Source organism: Hordeum vulgare, chromosome 2H (assembly GCF_904849725.1).
Source record: "Hordeum vulgare subsp. vulgare chromosome 2H, MorexV3_pseudomolecules_assembly, whole genome shotgun sequence".
NCBI classification, from domain to species: Eukaryota; Viridiplantae; Streptophyta; class Magnoliopsida; order Poales; family Poaceae; genus Hordeum; species Hordeum vulgare.
In genome coordinates, this window is record NC_058519.1 from 625,881,151 (window position 1) to 625,899,100 (window position 17,950).

General features: G+C 42.7%; 2 protein-coding genes and 1 pseudogene across 4 annotated transcripts; 2 read left to right on the plus strand and 1 right to left on the minus strand.

The window, feature by feature from the left end:
• Positions 1–506: 506 nt before the first annotated feature.
• Positions 507–7,520, minus strand: LOC123428019 (endoribonuclease YBEY, chloroplastic-like). Of its 3 annotated transcripts, XM_045112170.1 has the most exons (14): positions 7,157–7,520; positions 6,820–7,071; positions 6,640–6,735; positions 5,652–5,826; positions 5,471–5,551; positions 5,283–5,362; positions 4,745–4,837; positions 4,149–4,220; positions 3,768–3,887; positions 3,626–3,676; positions 3,319–3,504; positions 2,838–3,123; positions 2,090–2,197; positions 507–1,546 (listed from the first exon to the last, which is right to left on the minus strand). In XM_045112170.1, exons 1-12 carry the CDS (start codon positions 7,475–7,477, stop codon positions 3,073–3,075), a joined length of 1,578 nt encoding a protein of 525 aa, XP_044968105.1. In that variant the 5' UTR covers positions 7,478–7,520; the 3' UTR covers positions 507–1,546; positions 2,090–2,197; positions 2,838–3,072. The 3 variants fall into 3 exon arrangements, with proteins under 3 accessions (XP_044968105.1, XP_044968106.1, XP_044968104.1); XM_045112171.1 differs by lacking the exons at positions 507–1,546; positions 2,090–2,197 and adding an exon at positions 2,526–2,758 and having other exon boundaries at positions 5,471–5,548; XM_045112169.1 differs by lacking the exons at positions 507–1,546; positions 2,090–2,197 and adding an exon at positions 2,526–2,758.
• LOC123428020 lies at positions 1,139–2,338 on the plus strand. Its single transcript, XM_045112172.1, has 2 exons — positions 1,139–1,500; positions 1,923–2,338. Exons 1-2 carry the CDS (start codon positions 1,139–1,141, stop codon positions 2,242–2,244), a joined length of 684 nt encoding a protein of 227 aa, XP_044968107.1. The 3' UTR covers positions 2,245–2,338.
• A 1,607-nt stretch (positions 7,521–9,127) lies between the features above and the next one.
• LOC123428820 lies at positions 9,128–10,313 on the plus strand (annotated as a pseudogene).
• Positions 10,314–17,950: the final 7,637 nt, after the last annotated feature.

Consider the following 17,950-nt stretch of genomic DNA (forward strand, 5'->3'; position numbering starts at 1 on the left):
ACTTATGCTCAATGTTGATGCGACATTTCCGAAGGGCCCACCTATGTGTTCCGCGGGAACATTTAAAAATGTTGTGATTTGCAAGCTGCACAAGAAAAACAAAAAATCAGGCCAATAAAAAAAATAAAGGGCCCATTTAAAATACACATTTGTTTTTTTTTCTGTACACCACGTGTGAATTTATAATGCTATATTAAAGCTTGCACATACGTAGTATATGTGTGTTCACAATTTGTTTTAAAATTTTGTCGGGCTCTGGGAAACTGAACTTTGGAAACAAGCTCCCTATAGCTCGACCTCCGTTGGCATTTCTGGGTGATGATGGCGTTACCTAAAAAAAGCAAGTTTGAGTATGCTAGGTCTGTCTTTGCTTGAAACCACAGGGAGTAAAACATTTATGCCAATTTTGCTAACAACTGTGTTCACGTCAACAAAGTTATCTCCCTACCTCATTTAAAAAAAAAAAGTTATCTCCCAAACAAACAGGCTTTAAACCACGCACCCTGTTTCCGCTCTAAGTTTCAGATAAGTTAAAAAAACGAGTTTGAGATGACAATCGCATTCATGCTAGATATATACGTGATTCTTTGTGTAGCACCAGCAGCCCTCGAGACCCGAATAAATAAAGCTAATCTCGCAGCAGCAGTTACTAGCCCTCAGCATAATCAAACTCCTAACCGAAAGCACCTTCTGGCGACCGTAATCAACCTTATCCTGGCTAATCCACATACATAAGCCCCCATTTCCTTCCTTAGCCTTCGCCGATCGGTCGACAGAGTCCCGTAAGATAAGATGCTTATCCTGAGCCAGTGTAGTTTATCCACGTCCTTTTCACATGCCCGAGTGCATACATAATTGCTTGCTCCCAGCAACCAACACATGTTTCCGTCTCTCGCTCCCTTGGAAACGGGTGTTTCCACATGCGCAAACACTCCAGACAGTAACGTAGAAATGCCTAGCGGCTCATCTGGTGATAAGGCCGGCATGTCTACGGCAAGGATAGGTTTGGTTTTACTTTTCGGCGCCAGTCAGTCCACGGAGGCCTATCTGAACGAGCAAGACGCCCGTCTGCCCACGGCAACGATCCCTTTTTCCTCCCCCAGTCCCCCACCCCTCGCGTAATCGCGTCTGCATATATATGGGTCCTTCCCTTTGCCGTCCAAGCTCCCAACATCCCAAGCCAAGAGATAACCATTGCTCCTGCCTCCTGTCCAGTCCTGGAATGGACAAAGCTTGCAACAGGGCTCTGCGCCGTGAGGCCGCCTGCGTTTGGCAAGAAGAAGATCACCCTGATGCTGCTTCTTGTATGACCTCGGGAGCGTCCAGCGGGTCGTCGTTGTGCTCATTGGCGTCGAATCTGGGCGATGAGTCGAGTTACTCCCCTCCTGATGATCATTCTTCAGGGTCATCTTCAGCATCGTCGAGCACCTTGCAGCTGGACTCCGAGGCCGAGGGACCTCTCTACGAGCTGTCTTCGCTGCTAGCCCAGCTTCCTGCCAGGTACATGCTTTGATAGCGTGGAATTTGCCCCTTTGCGTTTCCCTGCCTGTATGAAAAACACCAAAACTTTGTCACCCTTTCCAAGAACATGCATACTAACAGGCCTTCGAATCGGATGGCCAAATGTAAAATGACATGCTCCTAGGTGATAGCTTGTCGAGGTTCCACTTTGCACAGGACAGATACTTTGCTAAAAAAATATACTCGCTCTGTCCCAAAATAAGTGACGCAAATTTTGTACTAAGTTAGTACAAATTTTGTACTAAAGCAGCGACACTTATTTTGGGACGGAGAGAGTATTAAATAACTGTAGAACACAATGTCATGGTTCCTTTCGTATTAACTTGTATATATAGAATCCACTTCAAATTACAAATAATTCAAAGGACTACTATCTCTAACAGATAATTCAATTTCCACAGGACAGGGCTGTCCAAGTACTACCAAGGGAAGTCCCAATCATTCACATCGATATCTTATGCTACATGTCTTCAAGACCTTGGAAAGGAAGTTACCTACAGCAAGAGGATGAAGACATGCAAGAGCTATACATCAGGATTAGGCATGAAGCAGCGGTCAAATCACTTACCAAGGACATGCAACAAGATGATAACAAAGAGGTCCTCAAAAGGTTCATTTGCTTGTCAAATGTCCAGAGCAAGCAGCACCAACCTCTTGTACAGCAGTGCCAATTTACCTGCACACCAGAACAAGGAAGATGTACAAATGCATATGAACCCTTAACTATATACAACTAGAATGCCAGGACTCCACTTCCAATGAACATACAGCACTTACTGTACATTTTCACATGGAAATTCAAACTAATTTTTCCTTCTGAGATCAGCCTGATTTATCTTATGTCTGATTTTATTTTAGTCCAATATGGAAGTTAACTCGAAAATGAATGAAGTGACACTTGGTTCAATCATAATCAGAAAAACTCGATAGATACAGCTCCTTGCGTTAAACTTGCCCATGACGCCACACCATATATTCTCTTCTTGTACACACAACGCCACAAGTTAGGGGAAACATTTATTAAGGAACGATAAGAAATATTCTTGAAAGCAACTGTACAAGTATTCTGTGGAAAATCAGTATTGCCATGAATGATGACGATGGCATGTTCATCAGAATCAAGGGCCACAGGAATATTTCTATTAGGTTGTCACAAGTGAAAACATGTGCTTTCACTTGGTGTTTGTCTAAACAAGCTCGTCTGGTTTTCTTTTCTGTTCACCTCCACAAATGACATCTGTTAACAAGAAAAAGGCTCTCATAAAAAGCAATGAGACTACTACAAGTGCATAGTTTAAACTTCAAAACCAAGTTACCTGAAGGAGATCAAATTTGCCACTCCAACACCCACATCCCTTTTCGAACATGCACAATGCACAAACCCTTTTGGTAGCCAGCCCTAAAGGACTGTATCACAGACTTGCGACTTTCCATAGTTCCTAGACCACAATACCTTGTCTTTTGTACATTCCATATATGACATTTCTTAGAATATCTGAAGCTCTCAATCAGCACTCTCTTGCTAAAGAATGCTTCGTCATATCAGCTGGATCACTTGTTGCTTAGCCATCTGGTATAGTCTCCAACAACCTCAAGATCAGACTGCATAAGCAGACATGCTTGTAAATACATTTTAGTGGCGGTGATGCTTTCTAAGAGATCATAATACAAAGATGAAATAAGGTACAAAATCGCTGCAGGGGATTCCCCTACTGCATTCCTTTCAAAACAAAGAAGATGAGATAAGGTACAAAAGGAACAGTAAAACATAGTTCATTGACAGGACCAAATTCATACATCTTCAGTTATTCCGAGATGATCAAGTAGAACCCTTATACCACCACCTTTTGAAGCATTAAGGGGAACAATCTCAAGTGCATTTAGCTGCCCTTTGATAACACATGCTTTCCCCTCTGTTAGTTCCGACCAGTGCCGTGTGAGGACAGAAAAATCTTCATCCGTGTTGCCAAGGAAAAGCAACTTCTGCAAATGCAAGTAAACCGTGTAAGTTCACTCTAAACAAAACTGATCCAAAGATAGAAAAACTCATCATACTTATAAGTGGCACATCCACTTTGCATTTTCCATAGTTACAATAACAAACCTGAATCGATGAATATTCCAAGAGGTCCTCGACTGAAGGCATCACTTTTACCTATGACAAAACCTTAATGTTGGCTCAACTGCTTAACATAGTTGGAAAGGAAGGAAGAGAAGTTTATCTAGCAAAAATCTAAATACTGTACCTTGGTCTCATGGTGCACAGTGTGCAACAAGTCGACAGAAGGATGTTCAAACAAGGTCAAACATTGTTCCTCACAGTATGCAACAAGAGGAATTTTATGATTCATGGAGTACAAACATGCCTGCAAATGGAACAAAAGAAATTCAATATAATGTCTGATGATCTTATACATCGTTAAAAGGGACACACAACCTTAACAAGTTGATAACTGATACAAAAATGATTCAAGAAAATGATTCAAGTTCAATGGTAGAATATTTCATGCCTAACATCCACATTCACGATAAAGAACAGACAAGACTCAACAAAACGCCCCGCAAATCCTCCTGATAAAAAGAACAGTAGGCAGAAAGTAATCAGCTGACATACTGTAAATCACTACCTCCTTGCATATATCTACATCCAAGTTTGCTCTATAAATAAGTTGGCCATGCTCTCCATATACAAGTGAACCCTGCAGCGAAGAGAGCAAAATATAACTTTATAAGGGTAAAATGTCGATTAAAAAAACATATTCTTACTATTGTTCAAACAAGTATAAAGAATGGCAATGGCAAGGGCTCGGCACTTACTTCCTTCTATCTTATCCCCGTTGATTGAAAAAGAAAACATATTCTTACTATTGTTGAAACAAAAAATTAGGGTGCCTGATTCAGTAGAGCAATTCGCCACATTTTTTTTTACTTCAAAACGCCCAGATGTGTCTAATTCAACAAAAAAGGATATGGGTGCCAAAAGAACACTTGCACAAAGCCATAAAGCTTTGATAAACAATTTCCAATTCTAAAACTATTCAAGTAAGAATGCCTGATTCAGTAGAGCAATTCGACACATAATTTTTTACTTCAAAACGCCCAGATGTGTCTAATTCAACAAAAAGGGATATGGGTGCCAAAAGAACACTTGCACAAAGCCATAAAGCTTTGATAAACAATTTCCAATTCTACAGCTATTCAAGTAAGAATGGAGAGGATGTACCTGTAGAAATACACCAGGTGAATTCTCCGATATAAAATCACCTCTTCCTTCCATATTAAGAAGCTTGAAGGTTGCTATGGTGGAAGCACGGGTCTAATTAAAAGGGACGGAATTCAAAAACATATTAGAAACATGCAATTATACTAAAAATGCAGCCATCTTATGTAGAATATTTATATGCTTTGCTTCTGCATTCCTTAGGAAACTTCATACTGTGCTTAGATTAATATCACAAATAGTCAGCTGTAACTCATCACAAGTTAAAATCAATTGCTTATTATTTGAATTCCATCTGAAATTAAACTGCAGCTAAGATAAGAAGCTACATAGCACTAACATCCTACTGAAAATAATTCCCAACTTTCATCAAGACTACTTCTACATGCTCTATGCTGTGGGAAAGTTACCCATATCATTGATAATCAGTAATACTGCTAAGGAAAGAGTGGGAACTAGCCTTAATCTCAGATCAGGGCCATTCACATTGGACAACCAAATATTCTTGCATTCATGACGAATGCTTAAGAGTAAAACCCACCTTGCCAGTGAGCATGATAACAGTTACTCCCCGTGATATTGCCTCTCTCAAAGATTCTATTGATTCTGAATGCAGGTGTCCTTCATAAGCCACAACAGCACCTTATTATATTTTGCAAATAATTTACTTTCTAGAAGTTGGTAAGATCTAGCATAAACAGTATACTTCTTGATGCTTCATCAACTCACCATCTATATCACATACTATATGTGTCAGTTTCGGCTGATGACCCTCCCGTAAACTCCTTTTCTCTATATCTCTATTGGCTTGTACATATTAAAGTTTCATAAGTACTCCAGTGAGAAGAAACAGATGGCAACCCTTCACATAAAGAAAAACGCACAACAATAATGTGCAAGGGTGACCTACCATCAGAATTTTCTGAATGATCCATATCAGTACAGAAATGATACGCGCTCTTAATGAGTCCTTTCCCTTTCCATTCAAGAGTATTTAATATATGTTCTTCTTCCTGCTCCATCTCTTCTTCAGCTTCCTTGCTGAGTTCATGATCAAAGCCCAATAAATGCAACAATCCATGAACCTGATGAAGATTAAGTTGGTTAACACAGAATAAGCTCGCAATCAGCAAAGCTATTCCAACACTGAACAATCGCATGGAGGTTTTCTTCATAACATACACCAGAAGTAGCACCGAAGTAATTATTTGTACACAAAAGGCCGTCAAACGATCAAGCCAATATGCAAAACTTGAAGCTTTATCTTGGTATGCAACTTTCAACTTTCAAGAATAGCACTAATTCAAAATAAAACCCATGAAGTAAATAGACACCTAGGGTGTGCTTCGTTTGCAACACCAATTGCCCAGGCCAACGTTTGGGTAAGGCTAGCTCTTGGCTAGTGACTAGATTGAGGCCAAACCATTGGTGTGCCCTGGACCTCTGATGTTGCCTACCACTTGCCAACTAGTTCATAGCCAAAGTCGATTTGCCAAATTCTGGCATTGCAATTGGCTGCCAACCAATTAGGCTATTATTACTAGCCAAAGTAGACAAATATTGGCAAGTTTCGACATTGCCAAATACTGGTTTGCCCAAACATTGTCACTGGGGCTGCAAACCAAGCACATCTGCATCTTGTGATTACGTGGTGTGTTGTCAATATTGATCCAATTCTAAGTTTCAAAAAAAGACATCGATTCAATTTTCTTCATGTTTAAGTTTGCTATTGTGACCGTTCAAACTATAATATGAGCAGAAAACCACCATTATCAGACATCGCTACTGCTACGGCCAATGATAAATCAGACGAGACCTATACACAACTAAAAACAGAAACACACGGGCACCCCAATAAGGAGAACAAATGTGGTGCTAGAAATAAGTCGGAGACTAACCATGAGAATTCTTATCTCATCAAGAAGTGCATGGCCTCTTTCTTCTGCTTGGCGTCGGGCTGTCTCAACAGAAATTACCAAGTCACCTAGTTGCAGCTGTTGAACCAAAGGCAACAAGTGAATACTAAGATCTGACAGAAACATCCGTAACAAATAAACTAGTTCAACAGGACGTCCTACAACGGGAATCTGGAGCCCTGGGATATGCTGCGACATTGACAGGACGTCTGTCGCGTGGTCCTCATCCCTCCATTCCTTGTTCAGCTTCCTGATAAAATCGTCGTCACAGAGCAGCAGAGATACCTCGACGCTATCGTACTCATCCACATTGCTTATGCAAGGGTCCCTGGTCTTGTACTCCGAGTTCCCCAAATTGTGGAATGCCAGCTTCATTGCCTTCCCAGCATCCGTTCGAAGCGTCTCTGCAATACTCTGCGAAGCCATTCGTAGTTAGAGACACGGGCTGGGAATTCAGCAAGTCCAGGGAGCGGAAACCGCGTGCGGAGGCTATTATCACCAGGATGAGGGGGTCGTCGGGGAGGGCTTCTTCGATGCCAATCTGCACGCTGAGCTCGCCGGGGCCCTTCCGCCTGGCTCTCCTCCGCCTCGGAAACATCGTCGGCGCCGAGCCGCGCCGCCGTCGTCTGGGTATGGACGACGCGTAGTGCCGCGAGGCGGCCGAGGGGAAAGGGGGTGGGCTGCGACCGTGGGGATGAGGAGGCGGCGGCGGCTGCGGGTGAAGCGGGAGAGTCGGGCGCGCTGAAAATGGGAGCGGGGGAGGGCGGAGGAGGTGGTTGGAGGCGAGCGCGCGGGAGAGAAGGTGGTGGAGGCGCGCCATTGAAAGGGAGAGGAGGAGGAGGAAGCTGCGCGCGTGTGGAGTTTAGAAGGTTCTAGCGCTCGAGAGGCGGAGAGGAGGAAGATAGGGTTAACCAGACCTGCCCAACGAGCCGGCCCACCCACGGCACGGGCTCGCCGTAAACGGGCCTGGCACGATACGGCAGGCAGAGGCCCGCTTATAGCTGGCGGTGTTGTGTCAGCACGTGCGCGAGAGCTCTTAGTCAGTGTTTTTGGGAGTAACGAAGGAGCGTTTGGATCACTCTCGTATCATTTCTAACAGATCCTTTTTCTTCCTTTTTTAATATGTATTTCATTCATATCATAAAGTTTAAAATACAAGTCATATAAAAACCGACATGACAAAACTAAAAAGATAGAATAACATATCTGAGTTTGACACCAACATTCGTCACCTGCCTCTGGCACTACCACAACAGCTACCTAAGAAAAGAATGACGAATTACCTCCTCACTCGATCTCGACGCGGCTCCATCGCTCATATGCAGCTTTGCGGGACCTCCAAGATGGCTCACCAAAAGTGAATCCCTTACCGTTGAACGAATCAGACTGAGGCAACACGCCATCGAACTGCATATTTGGCACCTCACTACGGCTAAGACATCGGAGGAAACCACACCTGCTATCCATGAACCATGAACCTAACACACGTTCTGTCTTTCAGATGTCGTTAATGCAGACCACAATCTGCATCCGCTCCAGGACTACCTCCCAAGCTTCGCGCCGACGCTGGAGAAAACATCGCCGCAACAGTGGAGCCTGAGGACACAGGTCCACCACGAGGATGCCGTCGTCACCATGCCATCCATGCTTGAACATACTGGTTTACAAATTCATCCCCAACCATAGGACCGACGACCTTGTCAGGAAAGGATCTGAATAATCTTTATTCAGCGTCGCCCTCATCATTGCCGAAGCCAAGACGATGAACAACCTAAAAAATAGACTATAAGGACGAAAAATGATCCACATCCTTATACCGCGTTTATAGTTTACAGTTGTCTTCGCATACAGCCTAAAAGCAGTCGCGACAGGTTAGAAACCGAATCCATAAAAAACACACATTCACGCGTGAAATTGAACTACTCCCTCCGTTCCTAAATATAAGTCTTTCTAGAGATTCTATTAAAGGACTACATACGGATGTATGTAGACATATTTTAGAGTATATATTCACTCATTTTGTTCTGTATGTAGTCATCTAGTGAATTTTTTTAAAAGACTTATATTTAGGAACGGAGGGAGTAGTTCATAGTAGTTGATCATCTTCAAAAGTCATACAAACTAGAAATTGTACATATAATATTTGAAGGCCACGCGCCACCGTGACCCTAATGTACAAAATTTGGCACATCGGAGTCGAGGGGTGCGGCGGTGACGCTGCGGCTGCGGAGGAGCTCATTCCTCGTCGTCGTAGACAAGGTCGATGTAGACCTTGTCCTCTTGCTTGTCTATGAGGCGGCACTCTTCTTGATTGGTGGCGAACTCGTGTGCCGTCATGATTCCCTGCTCGAGGTAGATCTTGTCGATATCGGCGTCCCGTCGACGCCGCTCCTCCTCCCGCATAGAGTGCGTGACGATGGCCGCCTCAATGGCGTCTGCCTCCGTCTGGGGAAGGTAATCCTCCGACCCGATGACGCCCTGTTGCTCCGGCTTTGTCTCGGGCTCCGTCTCCCTCTTCACCACGCGGAGCGGCGGAAGAACCTTCAACTATCTTTTGAGCGGCGTCCGCAAGCTCGAGGCATCGGCGGAGGAGCTGCCCGCGACGGAGGAGTCAGAAGACGGCCCGTGGCGGAGGAGCGCCTACGTGTGGTCGAACTCCTATGGACCGCGACACAGCTCTAGGCCGCGGTTCGTGTATCTCTTTGTGACGCGCTTTCTCTCGGCATCGGAGATGCCACACCGCTTCCGCTCGGCTCATCGCCACTGTCGGCGCGTCGGCCTCAACTCCATATCCCGCGCCACATTGTGGAGTGCGGTGGTGGAATGGAGTCACGGACGACTGACAAATCGAGAGGGGAGGGGGTTGAGGTGACGATGGGATAGGGTTTCACCCCGTAAATCGGCTGCGAACCTGTAATTATATCGCGCGATGGAGGGGTTCTGGGCCACTGTATAAGTTTTACGGACCAGGGCGACTATCGGCCTGCAACCCGCTGCTGCCCAAGAGGACGTTCGAGCTCCGCCTCGAGGCCCCCGTTCGAGGGAGCGATGCAGCGCCTGCGGCGCCCACGCGCAGGGCATCCACTACCACTGCGGCCGGAAGAACCTGTACCTCCATCCGTGCTGCGCGAAGCTTCCTATGGAGATCCTGCTGCGTGATCAGCATCAGCTCAAGTTCAAGCTCCTCGAGAAGGGGTCTAACTGCTGCACGAAGTGCAGGAAAGGGGGCGGCGTCAGGGATTACTGGTTCTACACCTGCACCTCCAGGAAAGCGTACCTGCATGTCCGCTGCGCGAAAGAGGGTTTTCTTCTGCCGGGCTCAGGTAGTACCGAGCCCGACGTCGACGATCATGGCAGGCTGGCCCGTTTCGTCGACGACACTGCGTCGCGGAAGCGCAAGCACGGGTCAGGGAAGTCCGGGCAGAACTTGGACACAATATTCGGCATCATTAAGGCTCTGACGGGCATCATCATCGCGGTGCTCACTGGAAATCCGTTGCCGGTAATTGCTGCGGCCATCGATCTGTGGTCCAACTCGAGCAAGTTGAAAATCAAGTAGATAGCACCTCCGTCCTGCTGTTTGCTCGTCCTACGCATTATTGTATTCGCCTATTTGTACGTAACTAGCAAAAAAGCCCGTACGTTGCAACGGAAGAAAAAATAACACACGTTTTGAACATAATATATTTTTACATGGCATCACATTTGTGTTGTCGACGATGGCCTCAGTGCTCACACGATGAAAATGCATTTGAATGTACAATCACTCGGAATAAGATGAGAAATATGTTGTTTCTCCCCACGAGATTTTTCAAAGGTGTGCATGTGTAGTTAACGATGTTTTCTTTCCTCTTAATTTGGTTTTAATTTAATGGATATTTATTGCAATTCGTATGGTCATCGGAAAGTGAGAAAAAAAAGACCGTGCACTAGGATTAAGTTTGCACCAAAAATAATATTTTAAAAAGTATTCAACAGCTAAAAATAACATCCTATTTAGATTTTGGGAAAATATTATGTTCTACCGGCCGATCGCGCGCGGCCGTCCGCCGGTTCCGTGGCCGTTTGATCGTGTGTTGATCAGATGGTGACAGCGTCCTCGCGTCTACCGAAGTCGTTTTCGTTTTTCTGCAACTCATATGTTGTTTCGGGACAGACATTCCTGAGACTGGATAATAGTAGGGGTGTTTCGGGGCTCGTTTGGCTAGGAAGACGAACGACTGGATTTGGGTTTTCTCCTGCAACTTCTTCATTGTTGCAAGAAAAAATTCTGCAACATTAGTTATGTTGCAGAACATTTTTCGTAACACCAACGTAAAGTTAAAAAAAATCTGCAATATTAGCTTTCTTGCAGAAAAAATCCTGCAATAATATCTATGTTGCAAAAGTTTCGCAACACGGCCCGTGTTGCAAACATCCGAACGCAACATTATGCTTGTTGCAAAAATTGTCAGCTCAATCTGTTGATGACCCTGTATTTAATCTTTGTGACAAAAAAAAGTCTATAGCCAACTGCAGCTCTGTCGGGGCCGAAACAAAGCGGTTGTTTCCGCAACTGGTTTGTTGTTTCGGGAATTAATGTATCCAAGGATGCGACCGAACTACGTGCCGGAAGTTAGATCGGATGGCTGTCGGCAACTACACACGTAGGGATCCGACGGTCATCGTGGTGATAGATGTTTTATTAGCCATCTACCGGTGGATGCGTAGCGCTCCCCTTAGATTTTACACATTTTTTCAATCAAATTTCATATATAACATGTTAAAATCGAAGTTACGGTTTAAAATATATGGATAATTTTGTTTTAGATAAAATATGGATTGATTAACTGAAAAGTCAGATTTTTTTGTTAAAATAAAAAAATGTTTCGACTGACTTAAATAGGGACGGCGGGTTGATTACCTGAAACGTCAGGGAGTTTTCTGTAAAATGCAAAAAAAAAACGGTTCGGCTCTGACTAAAACGTGGACCACAGGTTGATTATCTAAAACTATGAGGACTTTTCTGCAAAACAACAGAAAACACACTTAAAGTTGGACTGTGGGTTAATTAACTGAAACTGCGAGGGCTTTTTTGCAAAATGACCGACGACGGGCGACAGAAGCGCCGCGCGCTTTATTATTAAGGGAGATAATGTCCTACTACTTATACGTACGATATTTTCCCGCCTGCATTGCATATTTCTCATTTCTTACATGTCGAATAATGTCAACACGTTATTACTCCTCCGTCCGTAATTATTTGTCGCACGAATAAAAAAAAATGTATTTAGTATTAAAATACATCTAGCTATATCCATTCCGGTAACAAGTATTTTCGAACGAAGGGAGTATATATATATAAGTGTGGATGTGTAATAAATAAATCTTCTGAAGGTATATAATCTTGCAGAATATTCTGAATTTGGGATATGTAATGTTGCAGCTCTTCAAGAATGCTATCGCTATATACAGTATGTTTTTTAATCTCCTCTTCTAATTATAGTTCCAACAAATTGAATAATTGATGGCTAGCTACACCGATGTGTATTCAGGTCTGGGGCAACACCGTGTTTGTAGGATCCGTGTACAGACCCGTCGTCGCCTCCTACATTACATAGGTACATCCATGCATATCAGTCAATCAGCAACAGCGTGTCTCAGGTTTCAACGGAGTGGGACGTGATCGCTGCAGGTGCTGCGTTTGAGGATTATTATAAATGCTGCAGGTGCTGCGTTTGAGGATTATTATAAATGAAAAGCTTAGTCGTGGCTGACTTGCACGTCTTTTTCTTAGACTCTTGTTTGAACATACTATGGAAAGATTAGTCACAGCAGGAAACTATCCATGAAAGCTACTGCCAGCATAACGTAACCAGCCATAGGTTGGCTAGTACGGTTCTATGGTCATATGGTAACTGCAACCGAATTCAACTGCTACTTCGTCTTTGTGAATTAGTTACGTAATCAACGTATGGTGTCTGTAATACTTCCTCCGTTTTTAAATATAATTTTTTAAAGATTTCAATAAGAATTACATACAAAGTAAAATAAATAAATCTATACTTCAAAAAATTATATAGGTAGTGAACTCTTTAAAAATAATTATATTTAAGTACATAGGGAGTACATGGAGTGCATGTTTTGCTAAACGTGCACTTCCATATATAACTAGACAATGATGAAAAAGTGTTTCTCTCTACTTTGTATACCAAAGCAACCAACATCATACACAAAGCATTATTGGAGGGAGCAGCACATCAAGCACAAAAGAAAAAAAAGAAACAAATGCCAACAACGACAACTCGACAAAGAGCGGATGACCCGCCACCGTCGCGCTCTCCGTCGCAAACCACCAAAGCCCAAGGCTCCAATCCACCGCGTACCAAACAGCACCACCAAGAACGGATGCGAGGCCGACATTGTTGCTTCCCGGACGAGTTCTAGGGTTTTCCACGACACGTGGAGAAGTAGGGGATGGCTACCACCGACACCCTCCACGAAGGAATGGTGGCACTCGCCGATGTCAGCGCGTCGGAGCCGGACGAACCGGCAAGGTTTTCTCCCGCATCCCAAACCCCACTGCCCAACCAAAGGTAACCAGCCAAACCACCGCCCAACACCATGCACCATCGTGTATGCGCCACCACCCATGTTGTCTCACTGTGAACACCAATATGAGGCCAAGAAGATCGGAGAGAAGCGCCAACACTATAAGAAATATGTCAACTTATGACCTTCTGGCAGTGACCATGGAAGAAATTGTTGTAAATCTATGGCCATTTGAGACCAATTGGTCGTAAGCTTTTCGGGGGCTCCAAGGGCTAAACCATAACGGCCAATTTGATTAGAAATGTTGTAATTTCCCTTACACAAAATGGTCGGAAAGCAGACAACACTCGTCCACTTCCTTATTTCTAGCTGATCATGACCAATATAGATGGTCATAGCCTTGTAAATTGTGGTGCATTGTTATGACTAGGCGCCACATCATCAGTTTTGCCTATGTGCCATGTCCATATGTCAATTTTGCCCTAGATTGTGAAGAAGCCTACATTTCTATCATTCCCAAAATTCTCATAATTTTTTGGATCATATATTTCCCAAATATGTCAAAACCCTTCCTTCCCTAGTTTAAAAATAATTCAACAATATTCATTTTCTTATTCTGTTCAGAATAGCACTTTCCTAAGCAAGTGCTATTTATATTTTCTTGATTGCCCTAAAAAATTTGGGCACCCTTTACTATCCAAATCATTGCCTCATGGAAAATTTCATCTCCATTTGTCTAGTAAATCTTTCTCGGCAAATTTCGAAAGCTTCTGTTCAGCTAGAAGCTTTGTGAAGGAAGTACTAGCTAGGAATACCATAGTGAGTTGAATTTTTGATGCATCTTCTATATGCTCAAATAATAGCTCTCCACAAAATATGAGCCTCATCTAACAACCCATGTGAGCTCACCATCCAATCTGTGTTTCTAGTAATATTTTCAGTTTGTGAAGCAACTACATTTTATATTGCTTTATAATTGATGAAAATTTGCGAGGACATGACCCTAAGCATAGAACCTCCCTCCACCAAATTTTAGCTCGTTTAATTTAGCCAATTTTCCTCAATATTTTCCCAATATTCTATTCAGTGGAGAACTTTGTGTAGGAAGTACCATTTTTATTTATCCAAATGGTATGAAATTTTTGAAGTGCCTTCATGTGCCCAATTATCACTCTCCTCCAAATTGCAGCTCAATCCAGTCATCTATGTGATCCTAGCTTCAATTTCTATTTTCCGTCCAGATTGGCACATTGCAAAGCAAGTGCTATTTGGACCCCCTCCTATTACCCCAAAACTTTTTGGGAAATCTTCCATATCCAAATTACTGTCACATGCCAATATTCAACTCCAGTTTCCTAGTAAATCTTCCTCATCAAATTTCCAAAATTTCTATCTAGAGAGAAACTTTGTGAAGGAAGTATTAGCTAGGATTATCCAAATGATCTGAGATTTTTTCAAATCTTCCATATGCTCGAATCATCACCCTCCACAAAATTTGAGCTCTATCTAGCAATCCATGTGAGCTCATCATCCAATCTTTTATTCTGGTCATATTTTTAGTTTGTGAAGCAACTATATTTTATATTGCTTAATTATTGCTTATAATTTACCAGGGAATGTTCCTACCTATATAACTTACCTCCACCAACTTTGAACTCATTTCATTTTGACAATTCCTCTCAATAATTTTCCAAAGTTTCTGTCCATAGAAAAAAATTGTGAAGGAAGTGTCCTTGCCGGCGGGGAGAGTGATGGAGTCAACCAAAGAACCCAACCTCAGGATGGCCATGCTTCGATGGCTTACAACGAGTTGAGGAGCAGAATCCTATTAGAAGTTGCAACTAGCAAGTGAGTGGGTTCCGAAAATTTTCTACATATGAGAAACAAGCAGTGCAGAGGAGCAGAAAGAGTTAATCCATCAGAAAAATACATCCAGAACACTTGAGTTAGTTGACGTACTCCCTCTATAAAGAAATATAAGACCTTTTATAGATCATCCAGGGCACTAGAGTAGCAGCTTCTCTTTCTCCCCCATTCACCAGATCAGATTGAAGCAACCTGCATGAATCACATATGGAGATGAAGAGCAAAACTAGAAGAAGAAGGAAGAGACGTGGATGATAGGAGGGATTCATACCCATCCCTTGTCGAGGCTGCACCTTCTTGCGGCGGTGATATCCAGCTCGGTTGCCATGTCGAGGAAGAAGGGAGGGAGGATGACTCCATAGCCGACCTCGAGGAGGAACTGACTATGGCATGGGGACGGTGATGGGGATAAAACCAAAGAAGAGACGGGGAGGAGTGATTCATACTAGAAGAAGACGCATCGTGGGAAGGCGAGCTTGCAGTGGGGGGCACCGTCTGCGGGGGGAAAGAGCGCGCGGGGGCAGCGTCTGCGGGGGCCAAGAGCGAGCGGGGGCGGCGGGGCTGAGCGGCCAAGTGGTGGCGAGCGCGCGGGGGTGGAGGTGAGCGGGGGCGGCGAGGCTGAGCGACCGAGCGGCGGCGAGAGCGCGGGGATGGAGGCGAGCGGGGGCGGCGGCGACACCGAGCACGCGGGGGCGGCGTCTGTGGGAGCAGTTCCGTTAGCGAGAGAGGAATCGGAGGGGAGTTTCGTTAGCAAGGGAGCATAGGGAGTTTTCGTTAGCGATGGAGTTTCGTTAATAGAATAATCAGTTCGTTGATAACGTAATTAGAGGGTCTAGATTTGTAGTTGAATCTATTTTTTTAAGAGTAGTAGATGGAAGGTTTTCACGGATTTTGTAGCTTCCATAGAACCGATGGCACAAGTTACTTGCTACATCCGGTCAATCGATTGATCACGTGAAATATCAAAATATTTTGTTGATACGAATATCTGGAAGCATCTACGGCTAAATGATTCTTCATACGTCCGCACACGCGTCCGGTGAATGATCAAACATGAGATAAAAAGAAAAGAAAAACTTAATCAGACCTCTCATATCGTTCTTATAGGTCCGCGCAGTCCATGAACCCTCATCTTACCTACTAATAAAACACGGATCGCTTCTGCCGTACGTCATTAAATTTACCCCTAAAGTTGACCAAAATTACCCATCAATGCCACCCGTAAGTGACAAAAACGATTCGTTTTTACAATTTCGATTCGGTTCTTCTTTCTAATTCTAAAGATACCGGTTCCTCTATTTGAACCGAAGCGTGAGGCTAGCCAGACGGTCTGGTCCTGGTCGTCCCACCAAGGAGACCCAGGTTCGATCCCTGGGCGGCTGACAACCCTTTTTTTTCCTTATTTTTTGCACTTCTTGACCCTTTTTTTCTTATTTTTTGCACTTCTTCTACATTTTTTTCTTTTGGCTTTATTTCGATAAACTTTGCACAAATGTTAATCATGGATTAAAGAAATGTTAGTTTTGTAGACAAAAAAGTTTTCATATATACAAAAAAAATGTAGAATGCGTTTGGATAATAAATAATATATTTTTGTTATATTTTGAAAAATATGATCATGTATTTAAAAAACTTTAAATGTGCATAAAAAAATGCTTCCAGTGTATAAGAAAACATATAAAAAAAATATAATGTGTATGGAACAAAGTAGACATAAAAATAAAAAATTTCAAAAATGTTAATCATGTATTTGGATAATGTAAAACATGTATATAAAAACGTTCATGATGCATACAAAATATGTAAAATGTGTATTAGAAAATTAGACATCAAAACTAAATAAAGTTTCAGATTTCACACGCAAAAAAATGTATCTAATGTATAAAAAGTATGCAATGTTGTTAATACAAGCTTTACGTAAACAAATGGCTTAGCTCTGATTTTTCATATATATAAACTGTTTTGCTAATAATTTTTTAAAAATATTGATGTTGATATGCAACTATGAACATTTGGTATACATGTACTTACAAATTGATTATTTTTTATGGAGCTGCCTAATATGTTTGCAATCAAATTAAGACTTGACTTAGATTACAAATGCAAACACATATATAAGCAAGATGAAAATAATGCTCTTATGCATATGCTATCATTAATTAACAAAACATACTTTGCCATCTTCATCATAATGCAGATATTTGTTGGCATCATCGAGGGAAATAGAGACCATGCAACTTGAAACATCAAGTAAGATTATACCCATGTTTACTTATTATATGTTCATTAATAATATAAGTTCACAAGACATGGATTTAAATTGTTTGGAATACTTGTACTCAATGTTCTTTCATGCTTTTATTTCTTGATTTGTTCATTAAATATGCATCGAGTTGGTGTATACTCCCTCTCTAACTAAGTATACTGAACATATTGAATGTTTTTCTCAAAGAGAGAGAAGAAGAGAGAACTTGGGACTGACCACAATCAAACACGTTTTCATTATCTGAGCATTGAGGCCATTGTTGACAACACAAATGTGATGTCATGTGAAACTGAAAAACGTGGGCCTATTAAGGTTTTGAGTCGTGGTTATTGGGTTAAGAGTGTGTGTTATTTTTTCTCCCGTTGCAACGCACGGGCTCTTTTGCTAGTATTCATCTCAAATGTGTAAAGGATATGAGGGCACACGGAAGCGTCCGGGTCCGCCCGGTCAGTCCGCCACATAGGACGCAACCTTATCGTGGACCATCCTTTTTTTTCTTTATTCATTTTTTCTTTTCCTTTTCATCAATCACGTGCAAATGACTGGACATATGAAGAAGAAAATGAAGAGTATGGTTGCATAAACGGATAAATAAGGGACACATCCGACACTGACCGGACGCATCCGCAG

Excerpts from the sequence above, each read along its gene's own strand:
- LOC123428020 (XM_045112172.1), top strand. The coding sequence starts at position 1,139 with ATGGGTCCTTCCCTTTGCCGTCCAAGCTCCCAACATCCCAAGCCAAGA. Across the intron at positions 1,501-1,922 it reads CTAGCCCAGCTTCCTGCCAG|GACAGGGCTGTCCAAGTACT; the intron begins GTACATGCTTTG and ends CAATTTCCACAG.
- LOC123428019 (XM_045112170.1), bottom strand. The coding sequence starts at position 7,477 with ATGGCGCGCCTCCACCACCTTCTCTCCCGCGCGCTCGCCTCCAACCAC. Across the intron at positions 7,072-7,156 it reads CCGACGACCCCCTCATCCTG|AGTATTGCAGAGACGCTTCG; the intron begins GTGATAATAGCC and ends ATGGCTTCGCAG. Across the intron at positions 4,838-5,282 it reads TTATCATGCTCACTGGCAAG|ACCCGTGCTTCCACCATAGC; the intron begins GTGGGTTTTACT and ends CCTTTTAATTAG.